The sequence below is a fragment of the Psittacula echo genome, assembly GCF_963264785.1.
Source record: "Psittacula echo genome assembly, chromosome: 4".
Taxonomy (NCBI): domain Eukaryota; kingdom Metazoa; phylum Chordata; class Aves; order Psittaciformes; family Psittacidae; genus Psittacula; species Psittacula echo.
The window spans coordinates 35,448,382-35,467,178 of record NC_137738.1 but is presented as its reverse complement, the minus strand read 5'-3'; the positions used below and the strand labels follow the sequence as shown (position 1 = coordinate 35,467,178).

At 39.0% G+C, this 18,797-nt stretch overlaps 1 protein-coding gene across 10 annotated transcripts in view; it reads left to right on the top strand.

Moving 5' to 3' along the window:
* Window positions 1–754: 754 nt before the first annotated feature.
* QKI (QKI, KH domain containing RNA binding) overlaps window positions 755–18,797 on the top strand; it is a 156,920-nt gene continuing 138,877 nt past the window's right edge. For all 10 annotated transcript variants that reach the window (XR_013956544.1, XR_013956545.1, XM_080614866.1 and 7 more), the window contains exon 1: window positions 755–1,029. Coding sequence is in view for 8 of the 10 variants with exons in the window: in XM_080614866.1 (XP_080470992.1) it covers window positions 888–1,029 (142 nt within the window). In the remaining 2 variants the exon portion in view is untranslated. The remainder of the gene's footprint in view (window positions 1,030–18,797) is intronic.

Here is an 18,797-nt window from a genome sequence, read left to right as displayed (position 1 = left end):
GGTGATAGAAGAGATAAAGGCCCCTGGGGCCCCACGGTGTCTGCCCTGTCGCGTTGCCGCCCCAGGCCGCCGGAGCGGAGAGGGAGTGACCGGTGGCTCCGCCAAGCGGCGCTGCCGCCGCTACCGAGTAACGTTTGCCCCGCCCCGGGTCCGCCCCCGGCACGTCCCCGCCCCTCCTGCCGCCGCCGCCGCTGCTGCTGCTGGCAGCGCAGCCTGAACTGAAGCGAACTCCGGAGCGAACTGAGGAGAAGTGAGGAGGCGGCGGCGGGGCTGAGACTCACCAGCCACAGGCGGCGGCGGGAGGGCGGGCGGGCGCGAGGCGGAGCGGAGGACACGCCAGGCGCAGCGCGGCGGCAACAGCGGCGGCGGCGGCGGCGGCGGCAACAGCGGAGAGATACCGGCGGCGGCTCCTTGGAAGCAGCAGCAGCGCCCGCCCGCCCCACTCGTCCCTTCCCTCCCCCGCCGCGGAGACAGGGGGCAGCGCCGAGAGGAGAAGCCGGGCTCGGGGTGTGTGTGCGCGGGAGGAGGAGGAGGGGGGACACACCGAGGACTGCGCCGGCCGAGGGCGCACGGAGCAGGGAAGCGGCGGCGGCAGCACCGAGAGGCGGAGGCAGGTCCTTGTGCCCGGCGAGGAGGGCGCAGCCCGCACGGGGGTTTCTATCGAGTTTCCTCTTTTTTTCGTTCCTTCGGACTCGGCGTTGGGGCTGCGTTAGTCTCCGGATTTGAATCCTCCTCCTCCTCCTTCCTCGGGGAAGCTCCCCTCCCCGCCCCCTCCCCTCCCCCACCGCCTCCCCGCCCGCCCGGATCCAGCCGGGCGCCCCGTGCCGCGGTCGCGTTGCTCGGCGGAGCTGCTGCGGGCGCTCGCCGTCTCTGCGCGGGCTTGGAATATGGTTGGGGAAATGGAAACCAAGGAGAAGCCGAAGCCGAGCCCCGATTACCTGATGCAGCTGATGAACGACAAGAAGCTGATGAGCAGCCTCCCCAACTTCTGCGGGATCTTCAACCACCTCGAGAGGCTGCTGGACGAAGGTAAAAGCGCTCGCCTGGCCGTCCCCTCCCCCGCCCGGCCCTGCCTACCCCCCCGCCCCGGGCCTCCGCGCCGCTCCCGGGATCCCGCTCGGTACCCGGCCCCGGCCGGGAGGCTGGGGGGAGCCCGGGGCCTGTTTCTCTCTCCCCGCTGCTCTCCGCACGCTCTTGGCCCCCCCTTCCCTCCCCGCCCCCCGGCTTGGGGAGCTTAAAACAAAGGGGAAGTGTGGGTTCTCCCCGCCCTGGCCGCTGCCGTGTGGTGTTGGGGGACTCGCTGAACGGGTTGGAGGGGAAGAGGCAGCCCTGGCCGCACGGCTCCCCGCGATCCCGGGGTGTGGGGCGAGTGCTCCCCCTTGTTTTTTCTTTTCTTTCCTTCCCTTCTCCGCACCCTTTCCTAAAACCAGGGGAAGGGTAACTACCGAGCGGAGGGGAGGGAGCGAGGAGAGGAGCTCAGGAATGTGCTCTGGGGGAAGGCAGGGAGGAGGGGAAAGGCTGGCTGGCGGGTAGCGGGGTTCTGCGCGGCGCCCCTCGGGGAGCGGCCCGCGGCCCGGCCGGAGGGCCCCGGGCGGGGGGAAAGGGGGGGGGGGCAGGGTAGGGTGTTTGGTTTCGAGATTTGGCTGTTCTGGAAGCTGCTTGAACTTGAATGACTAAGACGGAGGGGGCTGAGCGCTTTCTTCAACTTCAGCTTTACCCCACCCCAAAGTGGCCACAAACTAATTATAATTTCCCTATATTGCAAGGGAAGCGAACAAATCCGTCTTTCAGCTATCCTTACCTTTTAAAGAAACTAACTTGAAAGACTCCTACGTGTGACTTTAGTGAAAGAGGAAAAAAAAAAAAAAAACCAACCCAGAAAAATTACGAAATTGCTTCGTCTGCTCCTGCCAAACGTCCGCTGCCGCCCCCAGCCCCGCTCCCGGCGAGGGGTCCTTCCGGTGGGCTGACACCACCCCCAACCTTTCTTTTTCCCTGAAGAGCTGCCAATAAGTTGTAGTTTTACAAGTAAATAATTGCAGTTTAGCAAGGAAAAAAAAAAGTATATGCTGGGAACTTTGTCCCATATGTCTTCTCACTACAGTACTAGAGTTAAAAATCTGAGTTAAAAATCAGGCGATACACTTGTTCTCAGTAATTTAAAATCTGCTTTATGCTTGGGTTCACAGGTTTGTTTTTAAAAGCATTTCATTTCTTACCACCTTAAGGGGAGTTAGAGACACCTGTTTGTTTAATCGTATTGGTAGCTTTGTAGAATATGGTGAAGCTGTAAATTATTTACACAGCTTCAACTTGTTTGGAATCTTAGCATGAAATACTGAATTCTGAGATTTCACTTTAGGATTCTTGTTTGGACGTATTCTTTCTCGCTAAAAGAAGTTTGGGAAGTTGTTGACCTCGGAAGATGAAATCGCTGGTTATATTTGGTAGAACAACTCCCCGCCCTCTCCCAACACTGTAAAAGTGAGATAGTGACTGTAGTGCAACAAAAAATAGCGTATCGAGAAAATGCTACCTTCTGAAATAAATGATAGAGGAGTAAAAAAAAAAAACCCAGTGAAGAATACTGAAAGATGGACTGGGGGAAGAGACATAAGGGGAGATTCTATTTTTATAATCAAGACTTGTGGTGAAATTTGAATTCATATTGGAGCAAATATGGATGTGAAAAGTGACACTAATGTTCTTGGTCACCACAGCAAACACCCTCTTGAGGATAGTTAGATTTACAATAAATATCAAGAAGAAACTTGACTGAGAAGACTCCTTTTAGCATGTTATGAGCCTTCCAGAGGCTTAATGTTGTATTCTTAAATTCCTGAATCTCTTCAACTTACTGTATTTGCCCAGAGGAGGCCTGAAACTTTTGTGTGTGTGTGTGTGTGTGTGTTGGAGAACAAAAGAAAGAAAAAATATTTCCCCATACGAAAAGGACACTGAAAAATGAATGTCTGAAATCCCTACAGCATTTGATATATTTTTAAATACTGAAAGCTCTGGAAGTACATTTTGTAAAGTATTTGAGTTCCAAAATGGAAGCTGTTGAGACTTGCTGAAAAAGTTTAAGGATTGTGTTGGAGCTATTCTTTGTGCTCTTTAAAAGAAAGATAAAATACGTTCTCTGTTGCTGATAGTCTCTGGAAGAAGTCTGCTATCCCTTTAAGCTTTTCTGCTTTTCCTGTTTACGTTGGCAATTGGGTGGAAGTATTGTGGAGGCAGAAAACTTTTTGGAATGTTGAAAAAAATGTTTCATGCAAATCTAGTAAATTGCTTCAAGACTTCAGAATTTGAACACTAAGGGGCGCCAGTTATTTTTTTTTTTTTTTCTGAGGCGTGAGGCGGGCCTCTGAACACCATTACTGGCTTAAGTAGTGAATTTAACAGATTTAATAGAAGATACCAAAGAATGACAAAATACTTGTGGATTTTTGCAAATATTTATATTTGCATGGACTTACATATACTGTATGCTTACTATTACATAGGTGGAATAGTCAATAGCAATGAACACTTGAGAAGTTGGAACAGCTGTTGTTCTGTAAAACACCTATCCTGGTTATTAAAGGGGCATCGTGTTAAATACCTTGAACTATATGCTGTGCTGACATCCTCTGAGGGGTTCAGCAATAGCAACCTGTAGGTTTGCTAGAGAGGTCTGCAAGATTTGGAATGCTTTAAAGTATAATATTTAATAGCTTCATCAGTTGTTTTATGGCACCTTTGAGAATACCAAATATTAGGGGCATGTATGTGTATATATAGGTTTATATAATCTAAAAATAGAGTGTTCCTATGTAGTCTTTGCTGCCTCCCTCTCCCCCTCCTCTTAGAATTTGGCTTGCTGTTTCTAGTTTATTTTGTGCCTTAGGTATGTGTTTGGGGTTTTTTCAGTCACTGTACAACCATCTTCCTGAAGATTTTGTTTATGCTTGAGAAGACTAATTACAATCAGCCTTTGTCTTTCATTTTGTGCTGATTGAACTGAAGAAATAAAGTCACAACCCTGACCCTGAGAATTCAAACAAAACGTGGGATTGCTTTCTCTGCTGGAATGCTAGGCCTTTTTTATTTCTTATTTTTACATGCCAATGTTTAAACAAAACTCAGGTGGGCTTGTGTTGTGATTACTTCTTGTAATTGTATGCACCAAGAGATAGAAATGGACCTGTTGGCCTAGATGAACAGTGCGTCTAATCTGGTTAGGTTTCAGAACGTATGTTTACTTCTTTATTCTGTTTCTGTTCTGTCTGTACTACCCAGACACATTTTCCTTTCTGAACTGTATCTTAGTGTTTGGTCATTGAAAATTTTAGTGCTTCTGCCTTACAGTGTTTGGTTTTGAAGATCAGCTTAAATATGAGAGGTATATGGAAGAAACTTTTTTTTTTTTAAAAAAACACCCTACTTTATAATAAAATATGAAAGTCATAGTTTTGTTTAGGTTATAAATATTTTTGCATATGTGTGCTTTCAACTTCTTGTGTGTAAATAAGGCTTTTGTGGATTAACAAGGATGTTTAAAGTGCACATCATAATAGCTAGGAAGCTGGATTGTTTTTATCAGACTAGTGCAAACCTGTGGGAAGAGAGGGCTCTTCCTGAATGTGGAATAGGCTGTATTTCCTGTAATTGTTTGCACCATCGAATGTGACCTGATTTTTTTTATGCTTCAGCTTCTCAGATACTAACTTTTATGGTTCTAACCTAGATTTGTTTTTTTGAACAACTTGTATCTTTTAATGATCCTTTTTGTGGGATGTGAATAAAGTTGTACCTATTTTCTTGCACTATTTTTTAAAATAAATTGGCTGTTTCAAACTCTGCAATTGCACTCTGACCTATTGAAATAAGTAAGGTACTTTGGATTTATTCTTTCAGCAGATTGTCAACAAATAAGCCTGAACCATTAACTGAGATCTGGGTAGTGCAACTTTTATATTTGCATTTTGTTTTCTTGAACCTGTAAGTGGTTAGAATCTTGTACATTATTGGAATGTGCACAGATCAAATCTGTAGTCTGAACTTCTCTTAAATAAGGTTTTGATGCAGGCTTTCCTAGGAACTAATTTTTCCTCTGTAAACTGTACTTCAGCGGTTTCGTCCTCCTGTCAAGCTTGTGTTGAAAGTGACTTAAAGTGCATCTACCTTTAACGTGAATTAAGCCCTGCATATAGCTGTTGGAGATAGATCTGATTTCGTGACAAATAGGCTGACTCTTTCTGACTACCAGTTGCAACAAAGCTAGCTGTAAAAACATCTAGGTAGGGATTAATCAGGATAATTTTTTCTTGGGCGTTCCTCTCTCTGCTGTGCTTACTGAGAAAAGTCCATATGAACTGCAGTGACCAAAACTGCAGTTTTCTTGTCAGTCTTACTGTCTAAACCAAAAGATATGCATAAGTTAGGACTGAAGAGCTGTGTGCTGGTCATGTAAATAAGTTCTCCCTGAGAAGTTATCTAGTTACATTTTTGCATGACTTTATTGTTTGTGATTATGTAAATGTAGCTGATGCTTAGCTAGGGTTTTGCTGACTTGTCAGATTTGGTGAAGGGGCATTGGCTACATTAGCATGTCTGGTTTTCGGTTGTATCAGATACTGCAATAAAACCTCATTATTTCATTGCAAACCGTGCCTCTTAATGCAGAGTTAGGAGATGAGTATTGTTTAGGATAAAGGCCTTATGATAGGTGCTTGCCCAGAGTCTTAAACTAATTTTAAACTTTGAGTTGTAATGTTAAAATTGCACAAAACAAGAGCATTGAGTATTTCTTGTGTGCTTTGAATATGGTTCTTTAATCCTCTCTGCATCTTAATGTCTGAGGCATTTTTATGATTTATAGCTGTCTCATAAGAATGAGGGTGTAAAGCTTCTAGAACCTTGAGTGTTTGGAAAACTTCGGAAGGATTGTTCTGAGGTGTGGGTGGGTTTTATTTGTAATTCCTTGGGAGCCTCTTAAAAACATCAAAACAAAAGTTCCATTGCGCTTAAGAAAAAATTTATTTTTTTTAATCTTGGGGAATAATATTCAAAACCTCCCCCCCCACCCACAAGCATTTCAGTTCTTTTTAAAAGAAATTATTTTTTGAACTGTATCTGCATATTTATGGAATTGCAGTCACCTGGCATGTAACTTTAAAAGATGGATGTTGTTTTGACTAAGAAAAGTTTTAAGTTAATAAAGCAGTTATTTTAAGCTCATGTTTTGAAGCTGTTGTTTGCCAATAATTTAGTATTAAAATGTCTGACTTTTTTTTTTTTTTTTTTTTTTTTTTTTAAATTTTTTTACCATTTTTGTTTAGTATTACTTGTTCTGTAAGGTTGAAATTGGGTTGCATTTTCCTCACCTGAAATGCTTTGGAGTAGTTTCCAGTGTAACTAGTGTTGTATAAAAATACCTTGCTATGGTTAGAAACAACTGACCAGGTGGTAATTAGAGAGTGGCTCATGGTGCTTTCCTAACACACACAGGAACAGCTAAAGGTATGTAGGTTAACATTACCAAAAAAATCCACCCAGCCTCTGACAACTGAGAAAATATTCTAAGTGAGCACTTAGAATGTCTTAATTATGAAAATTAAGTTTACATGCATCAAAAGAGGAAAGGCCAAGTTAGAAAAAGCCAGGTGTTGGGTGAATGCTGTGCTCTGTGTGAGGAGAAGGCTGGACATGAAATGAATAGTTACTTTTGTAGTTCAGTGATGTTTTTGATCAGGTTGTCTATTTCAGTACTTAAATTAAAACTCTTCTTCTGAGTACACTGAACAATGCCAATGTGAGGTACTTACAATTATATGGGTTGTGTAGACCTCAGTAGAAAAGCAGGTAGATTTGGATTGTCTTTAATTAGTCTGTAACCTTAAAATGTTCTCTTTTTTGGAGAATGCATACTGATGTAGATATCCTATTAGTTAGATGTATTATTAGATGCTGATCTGGTATATATTCTGAGGCTGACAGGATAGACCTGTGTTAACGTTAATTACCAGACCATCCTGACAGCTCAGGCTGATTGAAGTACAGCAGGAGTCTGCCATGGAGATATCCATGGTTTTTATTCCACTGCTTATATGGAATGTCAGGGGGCTGGAGGAGGAGGGGAGACAGGGGAAACTCCTTGCCAGGGAAGCTGTGAAGTAATGAAATGCCCTCACTCACTGACCCTTGTCTTTATTGAAACATAACTCACAACTTCTCATGGAGGCTATGTGAATTTTTCTGTATTGATTTTAATCAAAATGTGTACTATGAAAATATTCTGTTGATTTTGACATTTTATTGAAGTTTAATAACCCATTGCTAAGAAAACTAGTAGGAACAGTAAAACTGCCACTGTGTTTAATCTCATGTTTAATGCAACTGGTTAGGTCAGTAGAAGTACCACGTAAGGTAAGTCTGTGCTGTGTAGCAGGAGGATCAAGGTCTGCGGAGGACATTAGAGCTTCTGTTTGAATACTGAAACATGATGGGTGTAATGTTTATAATCCAGATTAGATCCCTTTGCTCTGGCGAGACAAAGGTTTGCGTTGCTGATGGTTAAGCAACATTACGTTTCTACTTTTGGCTTGAAAATATGCCATGCTACTTGTGCAGTGCAGTTAAAGTAATTTCTGGATTTGAGCTTCTTCTGGTTGTTTTGCTTGGAAATGTTTAATAGAAGTGGAGTTAGCTTTTCAATAGGAGAGCTTAGATTTTTGGGGACAATTTATGCTTGAGTGAGCAAAGCCTCCTTGACAGCTTTAAAAAGAAATAATACCCGGCTTCGTTAGTAGAGCTGCCCCTCCGCAGTGTTGTTACTGTTCCCATCATAAAGGTGTCTGTTGCAGGCTAGTTGGGTGTCTGAGAAGGACAGGATAGTGCAAGTTAAAGTGCTTCTGTTCGGGCAGTTGGGTTACTAAACCTCTACTGTCTTGGGTCCCAAATTTAGAAGTTGTAGCTTTTTTTAATATTTTGAGGTTATTTTAGTAGGTGTTAGTGCTTGGAATGAGTGTGGTAATGCTAACTTTTTTTTTATTTATTATTGCTCTTATCATGGTTTAAAATACAGAGTATAATTTGAAAAGGCATTTTCAATTACTTTTCATTTGGGCATTTATTTTTTTTTTTTAATATCTGGTGTCAAAAGGGAAAAATCTGCTTCTTAGTTCATTGTAAAAAAAAAAAAAAACAACCAACCAAACCCTTCTTGTGAAGGGAAATGGAAATAGGTAGCTATTAGTGGGCTTCCTTTTGGTGGTGTGTAGTTGATATAGTAGCACACTGGAAGTTGATCTTTTCCTTTATATTTTTGACTGTTTTGCAGCTGAATGCTTGTACTTTATGCTGTAGTGAATTAGAGAAGATTTTCTGTGCTTTCAGCACAGGCTGTACTAGGGCAGTGTTTCAATATTTGGTAACTTCATTGCAATGTGCCTGGGTGGGAAGGTCCTCAGCATATTCGTATTTTATAAATCATGATGAAATTTGTGTGATAACTTACTGACATCTGAGCATATTGGTAGTTGGGGTAGGTAACACTTTTAATGGTATGTAACCTTATAAATGTTTACAATTCTTCAAGACTTGATTTGAAAGGGAAAAAGATCTCAGCATGACAAACAATTAAAATCTTGTTACTTCACTAGGAAGTTATGTCAGTGTAGTTCTGAGGGGTCAGAATCATCAGAACGGCTGCTGGTTCTGGAGCAGAGGCGGGGGAGGATAATAGAGCATTTTATACCCTTATCTGGTGGATCAGTTACTGGCTTAAAAGGTCAGCTGATATTCTAGACTGGTCAGGGTTTTTTTGAGTTTGTTTGTGTGGTGCTGGCTTACTTTTCAGCAGACTAGGGCTGTGATTGAGCTTGGGTATGTGATCTCAGAGTAGTTGTGCGGCACAATGGCTGAAGTGGCTTGATACTGAGGATGTAGAGCAGAGCCTTGGGGAGAGAGTTACATTTGCTTAAACATTTACTTTAAAGTCTGAAACTCCCAATTGCTGTCAACTGATTGTGCATCTGGTCAATTCAGAATTTTAAGGATGTGACTATTTTCAGACTAGCTGACACTAGATGGAAGCCAGACTTTGCTGAATTCTTTAAATCCTTCAGCTGTTGAAATAATGAACCTTCTTGTTCTGTGTAATTCAGATTAAAGAACTATTTTAGAAATCTCTGTAACCATTACATGGTTGAAATGTCCTGTCCTAATGCAGTATGTTTTCTTCATTAGTGTATAGGAGATGGAATACACCTAAAATCTTAAAAATAAGCAACAGATCTGTCTAGCACAAGTGTTAATAAAAATGCAATGTTCTGGTTCATATATTTAAATGGTAACTAAAACATTCAGCTGATGTTGCATAATGCTTCCATTTATTTATCAGACTTCAAAGCAGTAGCAAATTGGTTAATGCTGTTTTTAATGCTGCTTAATCTAATAACCTGCAAATGATTATATCAAAAGTTAATGCATAATTTTCAATATTTATACATGAAGAGCAAACCAAGCTGGCCCTCTTTGCTGTGGAATATTTTTGGTTTCATTGCAGGAATAGGGAGGAGCAGAACCCAAGAGAGAATTCTCTGACCTGGTGCTGTTTGGTTTTGAGCAGTGCTACTAATCTGTGCATGCTGCTTTTAGTTAGTTTCAGTTTATCTCATTTTGAAGGGGTATGAGCTGCATCCCTGAATCAGAAATTACCAGAAATGTTTTTTTTTCAGTCTTCTCGAAGTGTTGTCATCCCCTCTTCTCCCTCCTGCCAGACTTTTAAACTTATTGGTTAAATACTACATGTATAATCTGTTGACAAGTGTGTTCTCTTACAGTTGGTTTGTGTGTTAAAGTTGAAAGTTAAAATGCTGTAATAGGTCCAGGTGTCTTGTTTAAAGTATGTTTTTGCTGTGAAGGTTGCCTGTGCAGTGAGAAAAAGGTGTGCGTTAGATGATGGTAGAGACAAAGTTGTTGATAGTTCTTTAATTGCTTAGGTAAGTATCGTATCATCTATAAAGATAAGTATAGTCAGAGAGGCTCATATGCAGTCAGTTTACAAGGGAATTACTACTTCTTTAAATCACTCAAGGCTTTTATGGAAATCTGATACTGGCTCTGAATCAACCTGAAACGAGACTCTTTATATGGATTCTTTTGTTCCCAATTTTCACATAGTTCTGTCAACTTTGTGCTCAACTAGTAAACAGACTTGAACAAAATCTGGGCCTAGATAAAATGGTAGGGGTCAAAAATGAATTATAACCAAGATTCTATCAGGAACACTGATTATATGTATGTTAAAACATCTTGAGAGGAGGAATGAGACCTGAGTATCTCTCACATATGAGCTTAGCAAGTGCAGTAGCTAGAAAGGAAGTATATTTAGCTGTTGTAATAACATGTTTACAGAGATTTGGGTCTCATATTTTGAAATTCCTTGCAGTGTTTTTGTGTTCATTCTCTATGGCTAAATTTTCTTTGAGTGACAGGGCGAACAATCCGTTGGGAAAAAATCTGGAGAAAACATTATATAAAGATGAAACCCAACTTGGAAGAAACTAGGAAAAAAAAAAAGTAAAGGTGGCTTTCTTGAGGAAAGCGTATTAAGCTTATGGACTTCAAAGAACTTTTCTTTACAGACCTGTGACATTTAGGAAATCTACCGATATTTTGAGGAGCAGAAAGGTAAAAACTTCACTATATCAACTTAATGTAGGGTTAATTGAGGTTAAATTCTGTATGGATCAAAAGTACTTCCAATTTCTAATAATTCACATGTAGCTTCCAGGGAAGCAAGGAGTTGTGCGGAAGCTCTGTCTACAGGTAATGGGGTACATAAACCTACTGCCTATTGATTTAGTAACTGTATTTCATTCATAACTATTCATGAGGAATCTTGTTGGTTCCAAATGGGAGGTTTAATGCACACTGAGGACACTTGGTAGTGCCGAGTTTTAATACTGTTAAGTGTCTTCAAAAAGGTATTCCTGCAGCAGGCTCGGATTAATATAGGATGAATAACAGAGCAATTCATCAACTAGGTGGCTCTGAAGAGTGTCAGCAAGAAAGCTGACAATGATGAATTGGAGTGAAATGGATGCTGCGGTAGATAGCCACTACAGCTAATGCTGGAGTGTTGAGGGATGGCAGTTGGTATTTAGGTGTATACTGGGTAATTAAGTGAGGAGGGACTGTATTCCTTTGCTTGTCTGAGTAGAAAAGAAACAAAATTTCTACAGTTCAAGAAGGTTAATAACTTCAGCTTAAAATGACAGATGGACAACTGATTTGTACTTTATTAAAAAAGCTGTATGAATCTTTAGTACTGGTAATGTGAGTTACATTTTGAAGACAGACTCCAGAACTCCCCTTGATGTTTGCAATCTTTTTTGACAAAATTTGGATAACCTAACTTTGAGGCAGATTTATTTTATTCTGAAGTTAATTTTGCTTCAGGTTTTGTGCCACCTTTCTTAGATGTCACAGTTTTCAGTTACTTCAGTTACTGGTTACTTTTTCTTTTCCAGGATAAAGAGGATAGTTGTAAATTTGAGGTGTCTAAACCAGAAATAGTACTGCTTTTGGGTTTTTTTTAATCAACATAGTAGCTTAAGTGGTTTCTGCCATGTGCACAGGTCTTTCTAATTCTACTTCATATGTTTTGTGCTAGAATTGTTCTTGACCACTCATTGTTATATCAAGTTGTTGAACACTTGGAACAGTTTAAAGCATTAATGTTTCAAGTTCTTTACTTTGCGGGGGCTGTTTGGATTTTTTCGGACTACTTACCGTGGGGAGGTAAACTTATATGTGCAGGCTAGAGTATATGTACAGACTTTTTCAGCCCTGAGCAGAAAGTAGTCCTAACTAGTATAGTGTAATGGTATGTTATAGTATAAATTGCTACACAGATCAAACTACATTTTTAGTACACTTTTTTCTCTTTTGGATTAAGCAGCTTAGTGGCTGAAAGTTTTGAGTGAGTGTTAATAACTAAAATGTACTCTTGAATAATTAAAAGGATATTGCGTTCTCTTCAGACTTTTGTTGTGCGCTCTTAGTGTTGAATTTCAGATACAAAGGCAAGATACTAGTCAAGCGCTAACACTTAAGGAGCTTTTTTCCTAGTCTAACTGAGGATTAGTAGTTTCTTGTAGTATGCAATATATATAATTGAAATGCAGCTTGTGCTGCTACAAACTTTTTTTTGCTTGAAAGGTAAAGGAATGAATATTGCTAGTAATGGAACCTGGATAATTTCCAGGGTAATTAAGCTGATTAATCAAACAATGTGACAAGTATGGGTGTAAATACTGTGTAGCTATCCATATTGGGTAAACTTAATACAAAAGACAATGTACACTTTAAGAGCACATTGTGTAACTAACTACAAAAATTGTATTATATGTTGATCTTGAAACTGTTAAATTATTACGTGAAAGGAGCAGGAGAATTGGAATACATTTTATTTAGCTGAAATGTATTTCTGCTCTGAAAATGTTTCCAGTTTACAAAAATAATATAATAAATTGTTAGCCTTCAAAGAGATTGCACACCATGCTTGATTTTGGAGAGGAGAATAGTGCTGAGATACAAAGGTGTAATTTCTCTACTCCTTTATTTTCTTTTGTGGTAGTGCTACTAGTTAATGCCTCTCTCCTACAGTAGTAGGAAGATGATATCCATACCTAGTGACGAATATTGTCTCTATGGGCAAGATTTAATATGATCAGAAATAATGGTGGGTTTTTTCTGTAGTTCTGAGAAAAGCTGTTGTAGTGTGAGATCCAAAGTAGCTTATCTGGTTAGAAACATCATTTTGGCATAACATTTTCTTAGGCTAAGAGAGGTGGAGATACTTTACATTGAAGTTCATGTTTGTACAATCTAATGAAAATTTCCTCTGCATGTACTGTCTTTTTTGAACTTAATCTATAGTTTTTTTCCTTCTGCTTGCCACGCTGAGCTGCCCCAGCCACTCCTTGTAGTAGCCTTTTCTGACATAGTAAAGAATTACAAAGTAGGTGTATTTCATTTTGCAACCCAGCAGTGAAACTGTGCATTCACTTGCACAAAAAGTAACATCAAAGAGATTTTCTTCTTAAACGTAACTCTTAAGGGTTTATATTTTGCTGTTGCATGAAAACAAAGTAGTGTTTGATGTGAGACCTCTGAGACAATGCTCTTCTCTGAAGTAGACGTCTTTTTTGTTTACAAGGTAAATGGAGTTAAGTGAAAAATAATATGAGTTACCAGAATGGTAATTTTCTATCTGTGATTTTCAGACCCACAACATGTGAAGAGTTGCTGAAGATAACAAAGAAAAAGGAAGTCTGTTGTTGGGGAGATTTAATAATAACTGAGCCTTCGTTTCACCTCTTTTGGGAACTTTTTTTTTTTTTTAGTTTGTAAGTGGAAAACACTGAAGACCTGATTAAGGGGCATTTTCATGCTAGCAGTTGTCCTTGTCTGTAAGCCACAGTAAAATTTTGAAACAAACTTCATGGAGATAATGAAAATTAATTGCTTTAACCATTATGTAAATTAAAACTTGTTTCACCTACCTGCATTTATTCTGTTCTTAGGACTTTCTGCTATTACGTATTTACTGAACTAGTAAGTATGACGTTTTCCCCACATGAGATGTAGAGAATCTAATTGTATTTATCAATAGAGTCCGGCTTGCAGCACAGGAACTCCAAAACATTAAGATGTTACTTGCCAAGAGTAGGTATAAGAGATATAACTTATTAAATTCTAGTTTGGTATGCTATTATTGTAGAATGATTTCAGTAGTAAGCTGTCCTTAAAGGCATTTGTAGCTTTCAATTTTAATTCCATTAAAATAGCCACACTGTTGTGATTAATGAATAAGGGTATTAAAACAAGTTCTGGATGCTCAAGTACCTCTAGCTGTAAATATTTCAGGAAATGTGTTTTCTTCAAATTTTCTCTCCTCCCCTGATAGACAGCTCTGTGAGCTGAAAGTACTTGTTGTTTGATGTTAGTGATAAATGAACTTGGAAAAAAGAAGAATGTAGCTTATAACATAGTAGTCCAGTGCAGATCCTGCCTATGTAGTAAATTCATTCTTTAAATCAATCCTGAATTGGAACTCTTAATTTATAAGGTCTTTTCTGGTGGATTTAACAGATGGAACTAGTGTTATTCAAATCTATATTGGCTTAGAAGCGTATAAAATTGGGTTAAAAATATTACATTGATTTATAGTTAGCATTTCATTTTTAAATATTGGATGTTTAGTCAGTATGATGGGTTGCGCTTTTTCAAATTGTTAGTTTATTCCTAAAAGAGACTGCTCTTAAACTTTGAATTTGCCAGCTAAAGAGAAAATTGATGATTCTGTAGCTACTTTATGAAAACTTGTATTAATACCTCCAACATGTTAGTTCTGTGGGTAGGAGAGATCTTGGCTACCAGACTGGTAAAGTAAATACCAGTTTTGTTTTAATATACTCTCTCTGTTTCTGCCATATGTGTAGATAGATGCGGATGCACTCTTTCTCCCACCTCCACCTCCCCCTCTGCTCCCCTTTTCTTTCTCTTGTAGTAATGATACTAGTTAATACCTCTTTCTTATAGTAGTAGGTAGATGTTGCCTACTTATGAACGTTGTCCCTGTGGACACCATTTAATATGATTAGAAATAATGTTTTTTCTGATATAATTAAACTTACACTTAATATAATAAAAGTAAGCTGAAGGGGAGGGGGGAAGAGTCTACTGTTTCAGATTTCATTTATCCGTCAGATTTTAATGTACCTTGATTAACTGAAATGTTCTCTTTATGAATGAAGAATATTCTATTGTAGTCTAGAAATACCAGAATTACAATTGTTTACTTTTAAGTATTTTCATTAAAAATAAAACTTTCTGGGTTTAACTATGTAATGTAAAAAAATCTTTAATTTTGACAGCATAAATGAAATTAATATTTTGTTAAAAAAGTCTGGTTATCTTAAAATACAATATTGAAAGTTACGTGTGGAAACACAGTGGATATCATCATGGCGGGTCATATATAAAGAATGTTTTTATGCTAGTTGTTGCCTGTCTTCTAGTATCTATTGGTGTCATGCAGAGCACTTTAGAGTAAACCACATTTTAGTTACTTCTACAGATTTTGACGAGACAGTGATCTTTCTCTCATGATTTCCTCATGGAGCCCTTCTCCCATGAGGAAAGGCTGACAGTTGGGTATTTTCAGCCTGGAGAAGAAGGCAGCTTCCGGGATACCTTATTGTGGCCTTTCAGTTCTTAAAATGAGCCTATAAGAAAGATGGGGAGAGACATTTTGGCAGGGCCTGTAGTGAAAGGATGGGGAGTAATGGTTTTAAACTGAAAGAGGGGATATTGAGGCTGGATGTGAGGAAAAAGTTCTTTACAATGAGAGTGGTAAAATACTTGAAAAGGTTGCCCAGGGAGATGGTAGATGAGCATTCCTGGAGACATTCAAAGCCAGGCTGGGTGTGGTTCTGGGCAACCTGACCTAGTTGAAGATGTCCCTGCTTATTGCAGGGGGAGTGTTGGACTAGATTAGCTTTGAAGGTCCCTTCCAACCCAGACTGTTCTATCCTTCTGTGATTTTAGTTAGAAAAGCTCTGACCTCAGCTTTTGCTGTAATGGCAGGAGGTAAACACTGATGTTGCATTATCTTATCTAGTTGACAATTTCATCTAATAGCCCCGGAACTTGGTGTGCCAGTTGTTAAATGCACTGGGCTGTGAAGTACAGCTTGCAAATACCAAGCTATTGTTTTCAGTAGAGTTGAAATCAGCTTTCTATGCTGCATTGCAGTGGAAACCAATCAATTAATGTGACAAGATGCCATTTTTTATTGCCAAAAGAAAGTTTCTAGTATTTTCTGCAATAGAAAGGAATATTTTTCAGTTTTGGTTTAAATTTAAGTTCATTTTATAGATATATAGGCTAAAGAGCCTTTGGTGATTTAACTTCAGTTTTTGAAATTTGTCTATGAAATCGCTTTTTAGATTATTTCTCTTAATTTACACTGGTGCTAGTGCCATGCAATATGTTCTTTTTATCAGTCATTGAAGTGTAGATGGCACTTACATTTTATTTCATGTGACCCATCTGAGATTCATGGTATAACAGGTTTTTCTTATCTTTTAAGAAAGAACAAAATTACTACCATTTCTAATTGTTTCTTCACTTATGTGGCCATGCAGAGTGAAGTGATTTCAGAAAATACCACAGAGATACTGTTTGCTTATGTGATAACAAAGTACTTTTGAAAAACTGTGTGAGAGAAACGCACCTTTTTGTATGCAGCATTAGTGAATACAACTGAGTAATACATAAGCTAATATGTGTAATTAAATCATACTATACACATGGATTGGTTACCTCTAATACAATTTGGTTACCTTTCAAGTGTGATGACTACTGCTAATTCACATGCTAAAATGATGTTCTAGTGGGATTTTTTTTTTTACTGGAATACTGTGGGCTTAATATTTTTAGTTGATGATTGAGTGATACCTTTCATTTTTTTACTGTAATTTAAAGTCTTTTATTTAGTGAAGCACAAATCAATATGAATTTAACTCCCATGCTTCATAAAGTTTTGCATGGGGTTTTTGGATAGCTCTTATCATTGGTAGCTATCACTTTGCTGCTCCGTGCTCTCGGTAGTGTATTTCTGGTTTTGAATATTAATTTTATGTTTTATCCTACTTAGCTCAGCTAGCATTTATAAGAAGCAGCAAAATGAAGATAATTTTTTTCATTTGATTCTTAGCAGAGGAGGACAGTAAAACATGTAGTTTGCTTGAGTTGCATTTGCTGCGTTTGCTTCCATATCGAGAGACAGCAAATATTCATGTTTGTCGGTTGGGGTGTTTTGGTTTTTTTTTGTTTTTTTGGTTTTTTTTGTTTCTCCACTCCTCCCACCAGTACTTTTTAGGCTTGCCCCAAAACTTCTAGGGGAAAAGTAGAGAGGTGAGAAAAATAAATGGAAATTTGAAAACAAAGTTTGTGGGAAAGAAAGGGACAATTAATATGAAGAGAAAATGTACATTAAAAAAGTTGTGTAGAGTGCTTAGTACATACAAATGTTTCAAGACCATTTTATATATTTTAGTGAGGAGCACTAGGTGTATGTGAGGTTGTAGTCACTATGAGGAGTGGTTTTATTGTCAGAAATGTTGTGAGCAATGCAGGTAGACAAGGTAAATGTCCATATACTTGGTTTTAAACTGCTGACTTCTAGAAACACTTAATATTAAGAGGTAATGGTGGCTTTTACTGAAAAAGTTGAACTAAAGGTACCACCTGTGAAGAACTTTCTCTGAGGTATACCCACTGTTAGGGCTTTTTCATGTGAGTGATAGGTCCTTGCATTACATTGGAGATGCTAATGTCTGAATGGATGTGATGGCTGCTTCAGAATGATGCTGCTGTTAGCAGTGAAAAATGTCTTCCTTACGATTCTTGTGCAGCAGGCCGTGGAGTGCAGCACATTTTTATAATAAAGGTGATGAATTTAATCGCAAACTGGCAGCCAAATGGAAATTGCAGACCTTGATACTGGGAGAAAATTGCCTATAAAGCAACTCCTGAGAGAACAGGCTTTAAATTTATCCACCCATTTCGACATTGAGGAGAACATAGGAATTGCGGGGTATTTTGCTTGGCTTGTTTAGTTCAGATAGATGACACTTCAGTGTTCCTTTATTTAAGAACTAGATACAGTGTTGTGGTGGATTTCTTAAAAAAAAAAAAATTGACCTTGTGTTTTTAACTTTACATGGTAAGGCTTTTGGAAAAAATCTGTTCCTATGTTAGCTTGGAATTTACTCCTGCTATAAAGTAATGCCTAATATGCATAATTAATTTAAACTTATAAATTGCTTCACAGATTTCCCTTTATGTCAGGTTAAACCCTTATGTGATTTGAGATTTAAAAAAGCATATCTGTGTATTTGAAGGCTGCTTTCAGCATTACACTGATGTGAGAAGCAGTGCTGTGAATGATTTAACTGGTCTTGAAGTCCCACTGGAAGGTAGGATACTTGCTCTAATGGTATGTAACTTAGTTTCTGATAGGGGGACATAATTTTTCAAAATAGTCTGTACTGACCCATTTCAATAAACAATCCTTTTAATCTCTTGTTTTTAGTAGTGTCAAGTGCTGATGTGCTTCCTATATGATAAGTAGGAGCTGCATTTATATATATAATTCCCATATATGGTGAGCGCTATATTAAAAAAAAAAAAAAGACAAAGCACTCCTTAGGGAGCTTACCAAATATGATCTACTTACTATCTGTTCATAGAAGCAATTGCAAAGAAATTTCTTGAGAAATACATGCTTCTATTGGATACTTAACTAAATGTCCTCACTGCAACGCTTTGAACTGCTCTTTTAAGCGGGTGAGAGGTGATTGTCATTCACGCAGAATTAAGAAAGAATAGCATTGGATTTTGTCACTGTGTTTAGGGTAAAGACAACAGGAATGCTTAATTCAGTGGCAACACATTGGCAAAACATTGTGTGGCATTTGAAACAAGCTGGTAGGGATATTCAGTATTTCGTTGGTCCAGTTTCTCCTCTTCAATGAAGTCAGAAGTATGCTGTGTGCTAGAACAATTCTTTTGGTTATGTGGTCCCTAAGGTAAAATTCCCAAAGGTAAAATAGGGCCCAGTTGTTGGGCCAAAGGTGTATGAAACAGGAGCTGCTCATTTCTTGCTCTTGATTTAACTTTGTTGTGCTCTTTAGAAAGCAAACCTGCTACCAACCCTAATTGCATTCATGTATTTA